At 40.7% G+C, this 17,868-nt stretch overlaps 1 protein-coding gene across 3 annotated transcripts in view; it reads right to left on the reverse strand.

The window, feature by feature from the left end:
- The window catches only part of TCF12 (transcription factor 12), a 296,687-nt gene that overhangs the window by 82,581 nt on the left and 196,238 nt on the right, over positions 1-17,868 (reverse strand). For 2 of the 3 annotated variants that reach the window (XM_060178210.1, XM_060178211.1), the window contains exons 7-8: positions 10,746-10,881; positions 6,068-6,120 (exon numbers count right to left, since the gene is read on the reverse strand). In XM_060178210.1, the coding sequence (XP_060034193.1) occupies positions 6,068-6,120; positions 10,746-10,881 (189 nt within the window). Of the gene's footprint in view, positions 1-6,067; positions 6,121-10,745; positions 10,882-17,868 lie in introns of those variants that run through there. The other variant, XM_060178214.1, reaches the window with a different exon arrangement.

Below are 17,868 nucleotides of genomic sequence, written 5' to 3' on the forward strand. Positions count from 1 at the left end.
CACTGCGCTACCGCCCGACTTCCATCTATGAGTTCTTCACAGACGTTTGATATCAACCACTTGTCAGACATGTGGCTTGCAGTTAATTATCTTCTGCCAGTTGCCTGTATCCTTGTGTTTTCTTTTGACGTACAGAAGATTCTCAATTTACGTGATCCTATTTATTTTACTGAACTCTGTTTTAGTTTCCCTTGCCCATGGGTTGAGTCTCCAAATACACATTTTTGATGTGAAGGTCCTGAAGTTTTTCATGGTATGTTCTTCCATGTATTTTACAGTTTCAGGCATAATATCCAGAACTTTGATCTATTTTGAGCAAATTTTGGTGCAAGGTGTTAAGTGGTGGTCCTGATTCATTTCCCTTTACGTGGCCGTCCAGTTTACCCAGCTGCGTGTAGAGTCAAGAAGTCAGAGAAGTCAGACAGAAAGATGTTCCTTTCCTTCTCGGATAGTTGTGGCCATTCTGTCACATATTAGGTGCCGGTATATGAAGCATGACCTTTTTGAAAGCATTCTCCCTGCTGCTCATCTTGCTAATTTGATGAAGAAATTGGAAGTAAGTTTGTCTACAATTCTAGCCCGTGCCCTTTCACTTTTCTTTTTTCATGAATAATCTTTTTAATATATTGCTGTATCCAGTTGGCTAGGATTTTGTTCAATATTTTAGCACATATGTACATCAGAGGTATTGGTCTGTAACTTTTTCTTTTTTTTTTTTTTCTTCCTCCAGGGTTATTGCTGGGGCTCGGTGCGTGCACTACAATTCTACTGCTCCTGGAGGCTGTTTTTTTCTCTTTTGTCACCCTTTTTGTGCATCATCATTATTATTACTATTGTTGTTATTGATGTCGTTGTGGGATAGGACAGAAAGAAATGGAGAGAGGAGGGGAAGACAGAGGGGGGAGAGAGATAGACACCTGCAGACCTGCTTCACTGCTTGCGAGGCGACACCCCTGCAGGTGGGGAGCCGGGGACTTAAACTGGGATCCTTACACTTTGCACGATGTGCGCTTAACCCACTGCCCTCCCCCCTCCCCCCAGTGTAGTTTTCTTTTTTGGTTGTGTCCCTGTCTGCTCTTGGTATCAGGGTGATGTTGGCTTCATAGAAGCGGCAAGGGAGCATCCCTGTGTCTTCATTCTGGAAGACTTTTAAAAGTAGAGGTATTAATTCTTCCTTGAAGGTTTTGTAGAATTCATTTGTAAAACCATCTGGTCCAGAACTTTTATTCTTGGGAAGGTTTTTGATAACTGTTTCAATTTTGTTGGTTGTGACTGGCCTGTTCATATTACCTAGTTCCTCTTTATTTAATTTTGGAAGTTCGTAGGTATCTAGGAAATCGTCCATTTCTTCCAGGTTCTCTAGCTTGGTGGCATATAGTTGTTCACAGAAGCCTCGCATGATATGTTGAATTTCTGCGGTGTCTGTTGTGATATCTCCTCTTTCATCTACTATCCGATTTATTTGGGTCTTCGCCCTTTTTTGTTCTGTGAGTCTGGCTAAAGGTTTGTCGATTCCGTTCACTCTCCTGAAGAACCAACATTTACTTTTGTTGATCTTTTGTTAATAGTTTTCTTGAGTTCAGTGTTATTGATTTCTGCCCTAACTTTAGTGATTTCTGTCCTTCTGGTTGCTTTAGGATTCCTTTGTTCTTCTCCTTCTCCTTCTCTTTCTTCTTCCTCCTCTTCTTCTTCTTCTAGGTCTTTAAGATGTGCAGGCAGGCTGTTTGTTTGTGCTTTTTCTTGTTTCCTCATGTGTGCTTGTGTGGCTATGAGCTTCCCTCTCAGCACCGCAGGGGAGTCGCTTCACAGGCGGTGAAGCAGGTCTGCAGGTGTCTGTCTTTCTCTCCCCCCCTCTGTCTTCCCCTCCTCTCTCCGTTTCTCTCTATCCTGTCTAACAATGATGACATCAATAACAATAACTACAACAACAACAACAACAAAAAAAACAAGGGCAACAAAAGGGAAAATTAAAAAAAAATTTTTTTTAAAAAAGAATACTCCTTTATTCCTGGGATGAAAACTATCTTACTAGGCTTTTCTGTTATATATTTAGCATACTGCTTAAAAAATCTTAAGTGTTTAGCATTTTGAACCTGGAAGGGATTTCAGATTTCCCACTGCAAAGTTTAAAAATTTAAAAAAAAATTTTATTTATTTACCCCCTTTTTGTTGCCCTTGTTGTTTTTATTGTTGTAGTTACAACTGTTGTTGTTATTGATGTCCTCGTTGTTGATAGGACAGAGAGAAATGGAGAGAGGAGGGGAAGACAAAGAGGTAGAGAGAAAGACAGACACCTGCAGACCTGCTTCACCGCCTGTGAAGTGACTCCCCTGAAGGTGGGGAGCCGGGGGCTCGAACCGGGATCCTTATGCTGATCCCTGTGCTTTGTGCCACCTGCGCTTAACCTACTGTGCTACTGCTGGACTCTCCCTATTGCAAAGTTTTTAAGAACTAATTAGTCTAAGCTTATACAACCCAGAAGTCAACTGAGCCAGCAGATTTCAGCCGCTTGTTCTCTTAGTGACCACACTGCTCTGACGATGGTTCCGACGCTGAACCTTCAACTACAGATGGAAGTCACTATTGACTTGCTCAGCAGAGACGAATACAGAAGAGCTGAGGCTTGTACTCACGTGAGCTAAATATGTATGATGAGTTTCACAATTATGCAGCCTACCAAAACTTAAGATGCTAAAATAACCCTATTTGTTTTTTGTAGCATTTTTAGCAGTAAAAAGCAACCTACCTCCCCCCTTTTTATTTCTTTATTTAGGAGAGAGAACCAGAGCATTACTCTGGCACATGCAACGCTGGGGAATCCACCTCACGCTAGAGGGCCAATGCCTTATCCACTGAGCCATGTTCTGGGTGGCCATAGTTTTTTTTTTTTTTTTTTAATAACTTCCAACTCCAACTTTTTAGTCATTGCGAAGATAAGCAGCATAGCCTTAAGCATACTTCAAAATGAATCATTTTGGTATTATTTATCAAAGTATCCATATTAAATACTCGAGGTTTCAAAATAGCATTTAATCTAGAATACACTATTTTTTTGTGACTGCTGCTGGTACCTCACTGCTTGGGGCCAACTTTTTCCAGGTAGAGAAAGAGACACAGGGAGAAAGAGGCACCAGTTGAGAGGGGCTGGGTTCAAACCTGGATAAAGATCACTGTAAGCAGACACCTCTTTTTTGCCGTGCCTAAAATACTTTTTTTTTAATTTTTATTTTTTTCTAAAATACTTTTAATGAAATAATTTATTGTTTAAATATTTGAAAATAGATTCATTATTTACATATCCTGAATGACTTTCAATATGTTCAGATACTATTTTCTATATGGTTTCAAGCAGTATGTTTGATGCTATATACAGAAGACTGAATTCTATACAAATTCTATACAAATACCTAATATACCACAGTAAGGTAGCAGCTAGGAAGTGTGGCTTGTGAAATTTTCTAATGGTCCCCAAAGAAGTAGAAGCCTTGTCAGACGTGCTATTAAAAAATAGCTCATGGGGAATCGGGTGGTAGCGCAGCGGGTTAAGCACACGTGGCGCAAAGCACAAGGACTGGCCTAAGGATCCCGGTTCGAGCCCCCGGTTCCCCACCTGCAGGGGAGTCGCTTCACAGGTGGTGAAGCAGGTCTGCAGGTGTCTGTCTTTCTCTCCCCCTGTCTCTCTGTCTTTCCCTCCTCTCTCCATTTCTCTCTGTCCTATCCAACAACAATGATATCAACAACAACAACAATAACTATAACAGGGAGTCGGGCTGTAGCGTAGTAGGTTAAAATCAGGTGGTGCAAAGCGCAAGGATCCCGGTTCGAGCCCCCAGCTCCCCACCTGCAGGGGAGTCGCTTCCCAGGCGGTGAAGCAGGTCTGCAGGTGTCTGTCTTTCTCTCCCCCTCTCTCCATTTCTCTCTGTCCTATCCAACAACAACAGCTATGAGAACAGTAACAATAACTGCAACAATAAAACAACAAGGGCAACAAAAGGGAAAATAAATAAATGAAAAAAAAAAAAAAGCTCACGAACCAGGTGCAAGCCCAGCCCCCTAGCATAGATGGGGGTAAGGGTGGGGAAGTTTAAATGGTCTCTCTCTCTCTCTCTCTCTCTCTCTCTCACCCTCCCTATCCCCACCCCCCAAATAAAAGTCAGCCAGGAACAGTGAGGCTTTCTCTTCTGGATACTTGAGAAAATACAGAAATTTGGTCCAAGCAGTGAATATAGTTATGGGTAAGAGTATCAGGAACACTGGAGGCACTTATTTTATTTTCCTAGCTCTGGTTCCTTTTGCTTAAAAACAAACCCATGAAACACCAAAAAGCTATTATTTCTTAAAAATAATGTCAGGCTAAGAAGAAATGAGATTAATTTTTTCACTTATGAGCCTGACATTTTTTTCAACTGTGTATTCTTATTCAACTGTGTATTCTACTACGTTCAACTTAGTATTAGTATGTGATTTAATTTCATTATTCTCAGAATTTTATCAATAAATTACAGGAAAACTGCACGATTACATATTTTAGCAGTTCTGTCATTTTAAAATATGATTTTTATTAATCTAGCAGAAATCATTTCTCATACTGTTGAAACACCTAGCCCTGCACAGAACACAACAGTTAAAATGTAAATTGCCTGACTATTTTTAGCTGCTTCTAGAAAAAAAAAAAATCACCCTGTCTTCAGGAATAATGATTTGAAGCACTGTGTTCATTTTGTTTATCAAGCAGCTATTGAGCCTCTCGTGGGGCCACGTGCTCATGCAAGCAGAAGCTTTCAAGAATGCCTGCAGCTGCAAGCCGGCCTCCAGGTAGGCTGCAGGTTCAGTGCACAGCTGCCCTAAGCTGCAGAAAACTTAGCTCCACCTGGAACTGAGTTTCAAAGAGGACTTCAAACCCGAGTTTTCAGATATCACACGGAGGTGAAGAGCGGGCAAAGAACATAGAAAAGAAGGAAAGCAAACCAAAAAGATGGTATCTCTACTTCAGCCTTAAAAAAGAACAGGCTCAGACCCAGGCCGCTCTCTCCAGATTACTCCTTGCCAAGCCGGATACCCCTCCCGTTCAGCGTCTACTTCCACGAGCTGTGACTCACCCAGCACCTGCGCCCATGTGTTAAGAACTGCCAAATAAAAGCCCAACATCCATTTACACAACAAAGAGATGCAAGCACCCTATAAAGCAAGAGGCCTCAAGCCAAAAGCCATGCTCCTCATTGGTTCTCAGCAAAGAGAGGGGGCAAAATTTCCCTTCTTGCACCAGGGATTTTTAAATTTTAGGAGGATTTATGATGTAGGTTCATTTACAAATTCTTTTGGTCTTTAGAAGAATAAAGCATATTTAACAGCACAATCACCCCTACTGAATTAGCTTACCATGGCTATTAACGACTGTCCAACAAACCGTTCCAACCTCCTTCGTGAAAGCTCTTTATTCTCAAAGGATGTGCTTTTGAGCAAAGAGGGATCAACAAACTAGTTGCTTGAAAGCTTTCCTGATGCAAGCTGAAGTTGGGAAAGGCTTAATGAAGGCTTTAAAATCCACAAGGGCTTCACAGTGAACATCTGACTTGGTGATTTATGCATATTAATAACTTCAGTCCTACTGAGGCAAGCTGAGCTGAACATGTCCTCCGGATCTTAATGTCTTTAGCTCCATTGGGATTATTACAAATGTAAATTTCTAAGATTCCAGGCTATTAATCTCTGTCTGTCCTCCTGTTTAGCAACATAATGACTAATTAAACATCCAAAGACCTGTACAGGAGATCCTCTTTGACAGCTACCAGGCCCAGTCCTCTTCCCAAGAGGGAAATTCAGATGACAAAGACATGGAGTAAGAACATATGAGTAAGCTGCAAATCACTGCAGAGAAGTCTAAAAACCTCACATTAAGTGAAGAATTTATCTCAATCAATAAATCTGCTGAGCAGTGAACATTATTATGTGAAGTGTGCCTATTGGCACCAATTCACTACATCCTTACAGCCAACAAGAAAAACTAAATACTTGAAATCTGCTTCTCTACCAAAAATCAAAATAAAATAAAATAATGGCTACTTACAGAAGAAGGCAAACCAGGAGGCACCTTTCTGACTTTTTTTGCTTGCAAAGGATCTGCAAAGAAAAAACCAAATGTATTTCATCAAGATTTTTGTTTTGTCTTTTGTTTTGCCATCAGGTTATCGCTGGAGCACCACATCCGCACACTTCAACCTGCACTTGTCAGATTTGTATAGTTTTAGACAGAAGTGAGACAAGGGACAGGACGAGCATGAAGTAGAAAGGAGAGAGAAGAGACACACAGCACTTGTGAAGCTTCTTCCTATGATGCTCGCTCCTCTGTGATGACCAGGAGCTCACAACCTGGCCCTCACACATGTGCCCTTTATCAGGTGAATTCTTTGCCGTCTCTCTCCTCAGTACTGTTATTTGAAAAGGCCAGACCTCAGATTGACAGGAGAAAACACGAGTGCCTTATTTCTCAGTATTCAGAAGTTATGAATATAGGAATAGCTTTTCTTTTTATTAAATGGTCCCAGTGAAAAAAGTTTCTCCTTATAAAACACATATCCCATAAATTTGGGGGAAACAACAGCCTGCAAAGTAAAACAATAAAGAAAATAACAGTACAGAGTAGCAGCAGCTGTATTCCTCTCCCCTCCCCTCCCCTCCCCTCCCCATCGACAAGGAATATCAAAGGACAGCAGCTGGAACTGCAACAAGAAGGGACTACAACTGCTTTGGGAACCCACCAAATCACCAGTGAGTGCAAACACGTGTGGCTGGTGGACAGCGAGGAGCCTAAGCACTCCTAGGGCTAAGGCCATGTCTACTCCCGAGCTGCTAACAGCCCAGTAGTTTGCTGGTTGAGGCGCCACCTCTAATCTATTTTACCAAGGAAAAGACAGCTGAAGGGAGGAGAGGACTCGCCTGAGGCTCACCAAATGCAACTGTGAGTCTCTACTGCTACTGCCCCTCGGAGGCTGGAGCAACAGCCGGGAGGACCTGTGCTGACATTGGGGAGCCAGAGAACTGGCCGGGAAACTCAGGAGAAGATATTCACTCCAGTGGGCTAGAGATGGGGCTGTGTACTGGGAGCCTTTCCATATTGTTCACCTGATGAACTGGGGAGACATGGTGAATAACTACAACAGAACCCAGAGTATAAACCGGACTTGTTTAGAAACTCACAGGGCCAAGTAGTACTTCTAGCTTGGTTCTGTCAGCTGGAAAAGTGGCTGAACTGTGCCCAGGCTTTGGATCCTCAGGGTTGTGGGAGTCTCTGTAAATAACCACTATGCATCTCTCCCCCATCCTGATTTATCTCTTGGTCAGGAGTGAGTGATTAAGCTAAAAAGCCTACTTATAGTTAAAAAGCCTTCAGGCTTCCATAGCCTACAGGGAAGAAAAAGAAGAAAAGAGGCTTTAACAACCTCTGTGCTTCAACTCAGAGACTGAGTTAACATTGAAACAACTGTTAATTTCCTCAACTGTAAACCCTTTAAGTACCTTATTTAGACACAAGTCAACCCAGGCAAGAGTGATCAAGAATTTGAAAAGTACTGAGAGAGGGACCTCATAACATACTATATAGAATGGTTAAACTAAGGAGAAACATTGGAGAAATGAACCAGGACAAAAACCCAGCTAAAAGCCCCCACAAAGGTAGAAGCACAGAAGAATGAGGTCAACATCCAAATGCTAACTGAGGAATTAGTCACAGGAGTGATGAAAGAGTTTTGCAAGTAAAGTCACCAGAAATGGGGAAACAACAAATGAGACTCTAGAAGAAGACACTAATTATCTCAAGGTTATTAGAGAGCTGAAAGCTGAAATAGCTAAGAACACAACTAGCTGAACAAGCTAAAACAGTATCAGAACAGGGTAACAAAATATCTGAGTTACAGAAAACAGTAGAGGGGAGAGAGAATAGAATAGATGAGACTGAAAACAGAATTAGCGAGACTGAGGATGAATTAGACACAACTAAAAAGAAGAGATCTGAAAAAGAGATTAAGAGATGCCAAAAACAACAACAGAGTCCTGTGGGATGACTTCAAAAGAAATAATACACACAGTATTGGCTTACCAGAGGAAGAGAGGGAGGGGAAGAAAGCATTCTTGAGGACATAATAGCTGAGAAGTTCTCTAGTCTAGACAACATCAAAGACATAAAGGTTCAAGAAGCCCAGAAGGTCCCAAACAGAATTAACCCAGACTAAAAGACACCAAGACGCATCCTATTTAGAATGGAAAGGAGTAAGGATAAAGAAAGGATCCTGAAGTCTGCGAGAGAAAAAACAAGAGTCACCTACAGAGGAAAACCCGTAAGATCAGCGCAGACTTCTCCACACAAACACTACAGGCCAGAAGAGAATGGCAAGACATCTGTCGAGTGCTCAATGAGAAAGGCTTTCAGCCAAGACTGCTGTATCCTGCTAGACTGTCATTCAGACTAGATGGAGGCATCAAAACCTTCTCAGATAATCAACAGTTGAAGGAAGCAACAATCACCAAGCCTGCCCTGAAAGAAGTTCTGAAAAATCTCCTATAAAACAGACCACCATAAAAATGCCATGTCAGAACACTCTAAAAATCTACAATAATGGTGTTAAAATATCTCCAATCTATGATATGAATAAATGTCAATGGCCTGAATTCACCTATTAAAAGGCACAGACTCGGAAGATAGATCAGAAAACAGAACCCAATGATATGCTGTCTGCAGGAAACCCACTTAACTCAACAAGACAAACACAGACTCGCCAATGGATCACAAAAAGGGGGCAGGAACAGCTATTCTCATATCTGACAGGACAGAGTTTAAACAAAATTTAAAAAGACAGAGATGGACATTACTTAATGCTCAGAGGATCAGTCAATCAAGAGGACTTAACAATTACTAATGTCTATGCACCCAATGAGAAGCCATCTAAATACACCAACATCTACTGAAAGAGCTACAGCAATATATTAACAGCAACACAGTAATAGTAGGGTTTGAGTCCCTGGCTCCCCACCTGCAGGGGGGTTACTCCACAAGCGGTGAAGCTGGTCTGCAGGTGTCTATCCTTCTCTCTCCCTCTGTCTTCCCCTCCTCTCTCAATGTCTCTCTGTCTTATCCAACAACAACAAGGACAACAAAATTGAAAAAATAGCCTCCAGGAGCAGTGGACTTGTGGTGCAGGCACAGAGTCCCAGTGATAACCCTGGAGGAGAAAAAAAAGAAGTATTGGATATGTGTAGTTTATTTTCAATAAGTAATGGTGGCGCGGGGGATTGAACCTGGGACTTTGGAGCCTCAGGCAGGAGAGTCTGTTTGCATAACCATTATGCTATCTACCCTCCAGCCGATAGTTTATTTCTAAGACAAATAATTTATTAAGATCCATTATAATATTTTCACATGCCTAGTCAGCTTCACTTGGTATTTTAAACTTTCATTTTTGTGGTCCGGGCGGTGGTGCAGTGATAAAGCTTTGGACTCTCAAGCATGAGGTCCTGAGTTCAGTCCCCGGCAGCACATGTGCCAGAGTGATGTCTGGTTCTTTCTCTCTCCTCCTGTCTTTCTCATAAATAAATAAAATCTTTAAAAAAAAAAAACTTTCATTTTATTTTTTAAAGAAAGAGTCAGAGGGGGCTGGGCAGTAGCATAGTGGGTTAAGTGCACATGGCACAAGGACCAGCATAAGGATCCCGGTTTGAGCCCCCAGCTCCCCACCTGCAGGGGGGGGGGGTCACTTCACAGGCGGTGAAGCAGGTCTGCAGGTGTCTATCTTTCTCTTCCCCTCTCTGTCTTCCCCTCCTCTCTCCATTTCTCTCTGTCCTATCAAACAATGATGACATCAATAATAATAACAATAATAACTACAACAACAATAAAAAACAATAAGAGTAACAAAAGGGATTATAAATAAATAAAATAAAAAAAGAAAAGCTTTCCTCCTGCAGGTGGGGACTGGGGGCTCAAACTTGGGTCCTTGCGCATTGTAACCTTATGCATTCGACCAGGTGCACCGCCACCTGGCCCTGGCCCCAACACTTTATTCAACATTTAAAGAACTACTAAGTTAGGATCATAGTCAAAAATCAAATTTCATTTAATTAAAATTAGTATAGCCACAGTTGTCCAGGAGGTGGAGTAGTGTTTGGAGTGTTAGACTTCTGCATGAGGTCCCGAGTTAAATCCTCAGTGCTGCACATTAGAGTGACGCTCGGGTCCTCTCCTTCTTTCTCTCGCATATTAATAAATATGAAAAAAAAACAAACAGTACAGCCGCGGCCGTGTGCTGGCTTACCCAGGGAGACCCTGATCCTGGCTCTGCTGTGCGTGCACGCGGCCCAGACCTGAGCCACCCGCCAGTCCCCACTGCGCTGGAGGAAGCTTGGTGCTGTGTTGCCTCACTCTGGTCCGTCTTTTCTTATTCTGTTGCTTTTACTTTTGTCTTTTCCATGTCATGTTATTTGGGGAATAATGATTCACAAGATAGCCACTGTCACGTGAGTATGATTCACCACCTCCCTGTGCACCACCCCCACCACCAACTTTAGTCAGTCTTCCTCTACCATCGAGCACTGGGTCCCCATACACTCTCCTTCTGAGTGAATAAGTTGGCCTGGAGTGGGGACACTGGTGGTGGCGGCAGCAGCAGCAGCAGCAGCAGGACAGCCATAGAAGTGAGTGGGGAGAGGTGAGAGAAAACACTGTAGGGCCAGGACTGACGGTGTAATACACTTACCAAGTGCTGTAGAATCGTGGAGCGGTCTTCTCCTGGAACTTGTGGCAGAGAATGAATAGTAAGGTGTCCCAGGCTTTCCTGAAGAAGATAGCTGTGCGGAGCTTCCAAGCCCTAGATCTTGTCTCAGGAGACTAGACTATAAAACAAGGCCAAGGAAATCAGTTATCTTCCACGAATACTGGATCAAATGCAAGAATTCCATCCATTTACAGCACCTTGAACATAAGAAGCATTCAATAAAAACAAAAAGTTCTACTAGACCACAAGTTTGCCCATCCTCAGAGTCTTTATCTAGTGATTACTAGATACACATCATTTTAGGGTTGGAAGATATTTTATTTACCTTTTAGTCATCAGTAGTATGATGGCTTTGTGCGAATGCTTTTATGAGCTATAAAGCATCCAGTCACGTTGAACTGGATGATTGTCATTGTCTGAAGAAATGTCAGTACTGGGAGTCGGGCTGTAGCGCAGCGGGTTAAGCACAGGTGGCGCAAAGCACAAGGACCGGCGTAAGGATCCCGGTTCGAACCCCGGCTCCCCACCTGCAGGGGAGTCGCTTCACAGGCGGTGAAGCAGGTCTGCAGGTGTCTGTCTTTCTCTCCCCCTCTGTCTTCCCCTCCTCTCTCCATTTCTCTCTGCCCTATCCAACAACGACAACAACAATAATAACTACAACAATAAAACAAGGGCAACAAAAGGGAATAAATAAAATAAATATTAAAAAAAACTAAATAAAAAAAAAAGAAATGTCAGTACTTTTAAGACTAGTTACTCTTTTTCTCCTTGCCCTACAGCTGCCACTTGAATGTCCACCTCTGTATTCCTAACTTAGTTCTCTGGTTTTATTTTCGGTTTGCCAAGCTCTTGTAAAAGGAACTAGACTACCGTGTCTTAGATGTGGCCTGATTAGTGCAAAGCACTTTCAACACTTTGGTTTAATGCCTCACTTATGTTCATAGCAACAAGAGTGGCCCCACTTTGTTTTTCCTCCGTACTGCACATGTGGCTATTAGTCCATGTCCTTCCAATGAGGTCCTTGTTCAGGTGGTGCTTTTTGGTCCCAAGCACAAAAATGAACATTTATCTTTAACAAAGTTCATCTTTTTATGTTTGTTCCATAATAATCATCACCTTTTGAAAAAAAAAAAGATACCATGTCTATTAATCAATATACTTGCTAGTCTTTCTAGTATTTGGCCATCAAAAATATGACTCAGCAGAAGCCCATGAAATATCAGAACTACAAGGCTAAGGAGAGTGTTAAGGTATGCAGCAGGGGTATGGCGAGACTTTATTGTGTTAGGTGCTCTCTGAAACCTAGAGATAGTCAGCAGCTCTGACAAACTAAATTAGCAATCCTATCCTAAGTTTAGCTAATGATCTTAATTTGGTTCCAAGTTTGAAGACGCATCACAAAGATTCGAAAGTCAAGAGGGTAAAGGAGACTTCAGTTGGGAAGGGCATGGGATATACTTGTGAGGAGGCTCTCGAGAAAAAGAACATTCTTCCGGTCTATAATCTACTATTCTCCAACACCTGACACTGAGTGTATCTGTAATGCTGTGCAAACATCACTAGTTAATTCCAGGACCAGTTAATTCCAGAAGAAAGTTCACACCCACTAAGCAGTCATTCCCATCCCTCCTGTCTTCCAGGCCCTGGCAACAACTAATATGCTTCTGCTTGATGGATTCACGCAGTCAGGCCTGGCTTCTTTCAGGACAGCATTTTTCAAGTTCCTCCACACTGTACTGAGTATTGTTAAGTCATTCCTTTTTAAGGATACACAGTACTTCACTGCACAGACAAACTACTATCATTTAAGTGTTCATTTATTGACAGAGTATATTGATTCTAGGTTTGGATTATTGTGAATATGTTACTAAGAACACATGGGCACAAGGAGTTGAGTACTTGTTTTTAGTTCCGATGGAGTAGAATTGCTGGCTCATATAATTCTGAGTGTCTTTTTGATGGACTGCCAAACTGTTTATCACAGTGATTTTACCACTTTACATTCACAACAGAAATGTGTAAGGGTTCTACTCTCTTCACATTTTTGCAAACACTTGTTCCTTTCTGTATGAATTACAACTTTCCTGACAGGTATAAAGCAATAATTCACCGAGGTTTTAATGTGCATTTTATCAATGACTAGTGATGTTGATTATCATCTCATGGACCTAATGGTTGGTTCCTGTATCACTGGAAAAATTTATGTTCAAGCACGATGCCCATTCTGTTGTAGTAATGTGATGATAACAATAACTATCTATTGTCTTCTTGAATCCTAAGACAGCAGGAACCTCATATTTCCACTATAGAGCCTGTATTTCCCCCAGTCCTGGAACCTTGGAGTGGGGCCCACTTTCCTGCATGCTTCTCTCAATTCATACCAAATGATATTGCATCTGCCAATCCCAACCTAATCAACGCAATGACTACCACCCCAGCATGCTTCACTTCAGACTGTGTCCGGAGACTTCAGCCACCAGGTTCTAGACGTCAGCATGACGCCGACCAGACTTCCCTGGACTGACGACCCCACCAACGCGTCCTGGAGCCCCGCTTCCCCAGAGACCCACCCTACTAGGGAAAGAGAGAGACAGACTGGGAGTATGGATCGACCAGTTAACGCCCATGTTCAACGGGGAAGCAATTACAGAAGCCAAACCTTCCACCTTCTGCAACCCACAACGACCCTGGGTCCATACTCCCAGGGGATAGAGAATGGGAAAGCTATCAGGGGAGGGGATGGGATATGGAGTTCTGGTGGTGGGAATTGTACCCCTCCTGTCCTATGGTTTTGTTAATGTCTCCTATTTTAAATAAATTAATTAAAAATATTAATTTTAATCATGAATGAAGACACAGACCAGAGCGTTGCCCAGTTATAGCTGATTATGGTGCTGTGGGGACTGAAACTGGGGCCTGGAGGCCTCAGGCATGAATATCTGGTCTGCAGCCAGTGCGCTATTTCCTCCTTTTATAAAGGGAAAAATGAGAAGAGAATTTCAGTCAGGTTGATAATTTGATGTATATTCAAAGTGTATCAGTGTGATTACTTAGCATTACTGACACAAATTCCCAATTATTATAAGATCCCAACACATTGTGTAATAGTCAAGGTTCTTTTTAACATAGTCTCTATAAGAAAAATAAAACTGAGAAAAGAAAAATTATTCAACACATACTCTAGAACAAATCATTAGCAAATGATGTTATTTGAAAAAAACTGTTATTAGAATGTGTAGTGTGACCCAGGGATTATCAAATATCCCAGATGTTATATTGAAGTTTTCAAGGTCACATCTGTTTCATGTGTGTGTGTGTATGTATGTATGTATATATATATATATATATATATATATATATATATATATATAATTAAAAAAATTTTTGCTCATGGTAGGCACATCCAACAATCTTCAACTAGCAATCAGAATATGGCTGATAGTATTGTAGACGGGGCATATTAATACCACATGCTTGAAGGCAGGGGTCATGTACATTGAAATTTTCTTTAAAATCTTTTAAAGACGTGGTCCAGGAGGTGGCGCAGTGGATAAAGCACTGGACTCTCAAGCAGGAGATCCCAAGTTCAATCCCTGGCAGCACATGTACCAGAGTAATATCTGGCTCTTTCTCTTTCCTCCTATCTTTCTCATTAATAAATAAATAAAATATTTAAAAAAAAATCTTTTAAAGACTTTGAATAGGTTGTTTTAAGCTGCAAGACGGGCTTCCATGTTTCAAGGTGCCTGTTCTACTCACGGCTGCATCTGTGTTTCCTCACGTAGAAAGGCACACATGAAACTGGCCACACTGCACGTATAAATAAACACATGCAATGAGGCACATATTTATGATCTCTTCTTAATGCAGTGCTGAAAAATGAACTCATAGTCCCAGTAATACCACTGAATAGGTTTCCAGGACCAAATCTGTCATTTCCTTATTGAGAGAGGGAGAGAAACACAAAGAGAGAGACCGTAGCACTGCTTTACCATCCACCATCCCGGGGTGCCGAGGTTCAGACCAAGCTGCTGTATGCTAATGAGGCACACACTGCCCTAGGACAGCTGCTTCCTGGATCCTCACAATATCACCCCTGAACATAAAGATTGTAATGGGCACATAAGATGATTTATACTAGAGGTCAACAAACTATGGGCAACAGACCAAAGGTGTGTTTTTGAAATGCGTTAACTGGTCTAGTGTCTCACCTTGTCATTTACGCTGTAGCTAAAGCAGTTTGTATGTTGTACTGGGAGAGAAGACTTGTTGAAATGAAGAAAGTATGATGTACAAAGCCTAAAATAGCTATTATATGGTCCATTTCAGAAAATGTTTTCTCTCCATGCAATGCTTTGGTAGAGGGACAAAAGACTGGAGGATGGTGAAAGTCTGCTTAAGCTGTACACAGACAAGTTTTCAGGTGAGTCAGTTATTCAAACAAGTCAAATAATAGTAATAATAATGTGTAACAAAGATATAAAACCAAAATGTAAATAGGAAAGTGCATTTTTATATCCCTAAAAGTAGATGGAATGCCTACATAAACTTGACTTCAAAACAGAATAGATTTCTGAAGATCTTGTCTGCACAATTCCAGGTAGACTGTCTAGCATTAGAGTCTTTTAAAATTTTTTCCATAAATCGGTACATTACTAATTTGCTTGCTGGCTTGTTGTGAGAAAATAAAAGTATAAAGAATAGTGAGTAGCATGGTTTTAAGTCCAAGAAGAACATGAAAAATTCAACTGCATTTAAAAAAATATTTAATTTATTTATTAATGAGAAAGATAGGAGGAGAGAGAGAAAGAACCAGACATCACTCTGGTACATGTGCTGCCAGGGATTGAACTCAGGACCTCATGCTTGAGACTCCGATGCTTTATTCACTGTGCCACCTCCCGGACCACTCAACTGCATTTTTACTTTCTTCATAGATAAACACATTATAAACATCACAAAATAATGAAAGTAAGTGCTGTTTTTATTGTGTTTCTGTGCAACTAATTTTTTGTCTTAAGAAGCCTTAGTCAGCCTTGAATCTTAGCTGTTGGAACCCCAACTCCCAACTGCTATGGTAAGACAGGATGTGGGAATAGGACAGAACACACTGACTCAGAGAGAGAAGAGGGCTGACAATTGGGGGCCAAGTCCAAAGGAGAGTGCAACATATTCAAGCTATATCGATCTAGATCAAGAATAAACGGGAAAAAGTCAAGTGAGTCAGCAGGAATGTGAGTATTTGTGTATTTAAGAGAGATTTGGACATATGTAAAAGAAATGTGAAATGCTGAAACTCATTAAGAGCGTGTGAATGCTTATTATGCTATTAATAGGCCTTTTCTGTGGGTATCAAACTTTGAAACATTGGATAAAATCAGAATAAATATCAAGAATCTACTAGTACACTTCCAAAAGTGTCATCACAGTTACTATTCACTGTAATCTTCCTAAGTATTGTTTATGTTTTACATGTTAAATAGACAACAAATAGCAGAAGACTCATTTGAATTTAGGACTGCTTTAAAAGGCAAACTTCAACAATAGTCTAGAAATCTTACTATCATTTACAGGGCTGCTAATTTGAAAATATGTAAGTGGTGGTCCGGGAGATGGTGCAGTACACTAAGCATTGGAGTCCCAAACATGAGGTCCTGAGTTTGATCCCCGGCAGCGCATGTACCAGAATGATGTCTGGTTCTTTCTCTCTCTCCTCCTATCTTTCTCATTAGTAAATAAATAAAATCTTTAAAAAATATATGTAAGTGAAATGAATGTGTGAATTACAACCCCCAGGCTGACTTACTTGACTGTAACAGATTTTGCATTTATGGATAAAATAAAGGATGAGGAACAAGTTTTTTGAAGGAAAAAAAAAAAAGACAAACAAACCGGCACTGGTTATCAATTTTAGAGCTGAAAAAATTTCCATTGTTTATCAATAAATGTGCAGCTATGGTTAGGGAATGTGACCACCTCCTCCTTATGCTACAGTGACTTTCAGTGTAAAAAAAAAAAAGAAAAAGTAGCTTTCTTTATAGAAGTAAACTTCCCCTATTTAATGTGTATCATGAGTTGTGTAATCAGGCAAAGTACATGTAGAAGACGTTTCTTACCTAAATCACAGAATATTTTACCTTGCTAATGGTTACAAAATGAATTTTGTTCTGTACTATAACAAATGTAAAAGGAGTTTAAGTAAAGGTTATAAAGAATTTGATAACCTAAAAATTAAAGCCTATGTAGAGCTAGTGATATATTACTAAAAAACCAAAACCAAAGACTAAACAACTTTTTATTAACATTTACATGTTCTACCATGAACAAAGTATTTCCCATTTAATATTCCAAGCATTAGTTTGAAATGGACATAATGAACTATTTTAGTTTCCTTTTCTTAAAAGAAAAATATGTATCAGTTCATATCATTGATTTTTCTGTCTGCCTAGAACAAATGAGAAGCAGTATTGATCACCACTGATCTTGTCTTAGAGGTATCTCAGGCAAAAAAGAATACATTTGTGTCCTAGAGGATGGAGAACTAGACAAAGTAGTTTTACTCTGCCAACCCATTATTTAACTAGGATTAGTATCCAGCAGTGACTTAATATTGCATTTCTTAATGCATACTTCGAAAAGAGTCTTTTTACAATAGTCATGTAGAACTGCATCTGTGAAATATCTAACTGCTAAAGAATAATCAGTGAAGGGTTATCGTCACGTAGACCAGCTCAACAGCAATTAGGAAAAAAGGTATCTTTTTCTATGTGCTTGAGTAATGAATTCTAAAATTAGAACCTGAATAGGCTGGCTGTTCAGTATAAGAGAAGGATGATACAGAGCAAAAATTGTGTGAATATGGGCCCCAGATCACATCGACGTGGTTTACAGTTAACAATATTTATATACTTTCCCCATATTTGGGAGCTACCCTCTTCTCTAATCCAGCTTTCTGGTCCTTTTTCCAACTATGACACCATCTTCCCAGACAATAACCTGGGTCCACATGCATATTAGCTGTCAGGCTCGGGCAAAAACTAGTGAAGTCATGAGTCCATTGGAATAGACCTAAAATAGACCTACTAGCTTTTTCCAAAACAGAGAC

The sequence above is a fragment of the Erinaceus europaeus genome, chromosome 18, assembly GCF_950295315.1.
Source record: "Erinaceus europaeus chromosome 18, mEriEur2.1, whole genome shotgun sequence".
Taxonomy (NCBI): domain Eukaryota; kingdom Metazoa; phylum Chordata; class Mammalia; order Eulipotyphla; family Erinaceidae; genus Erinaceus; species Erinaceus europaeus.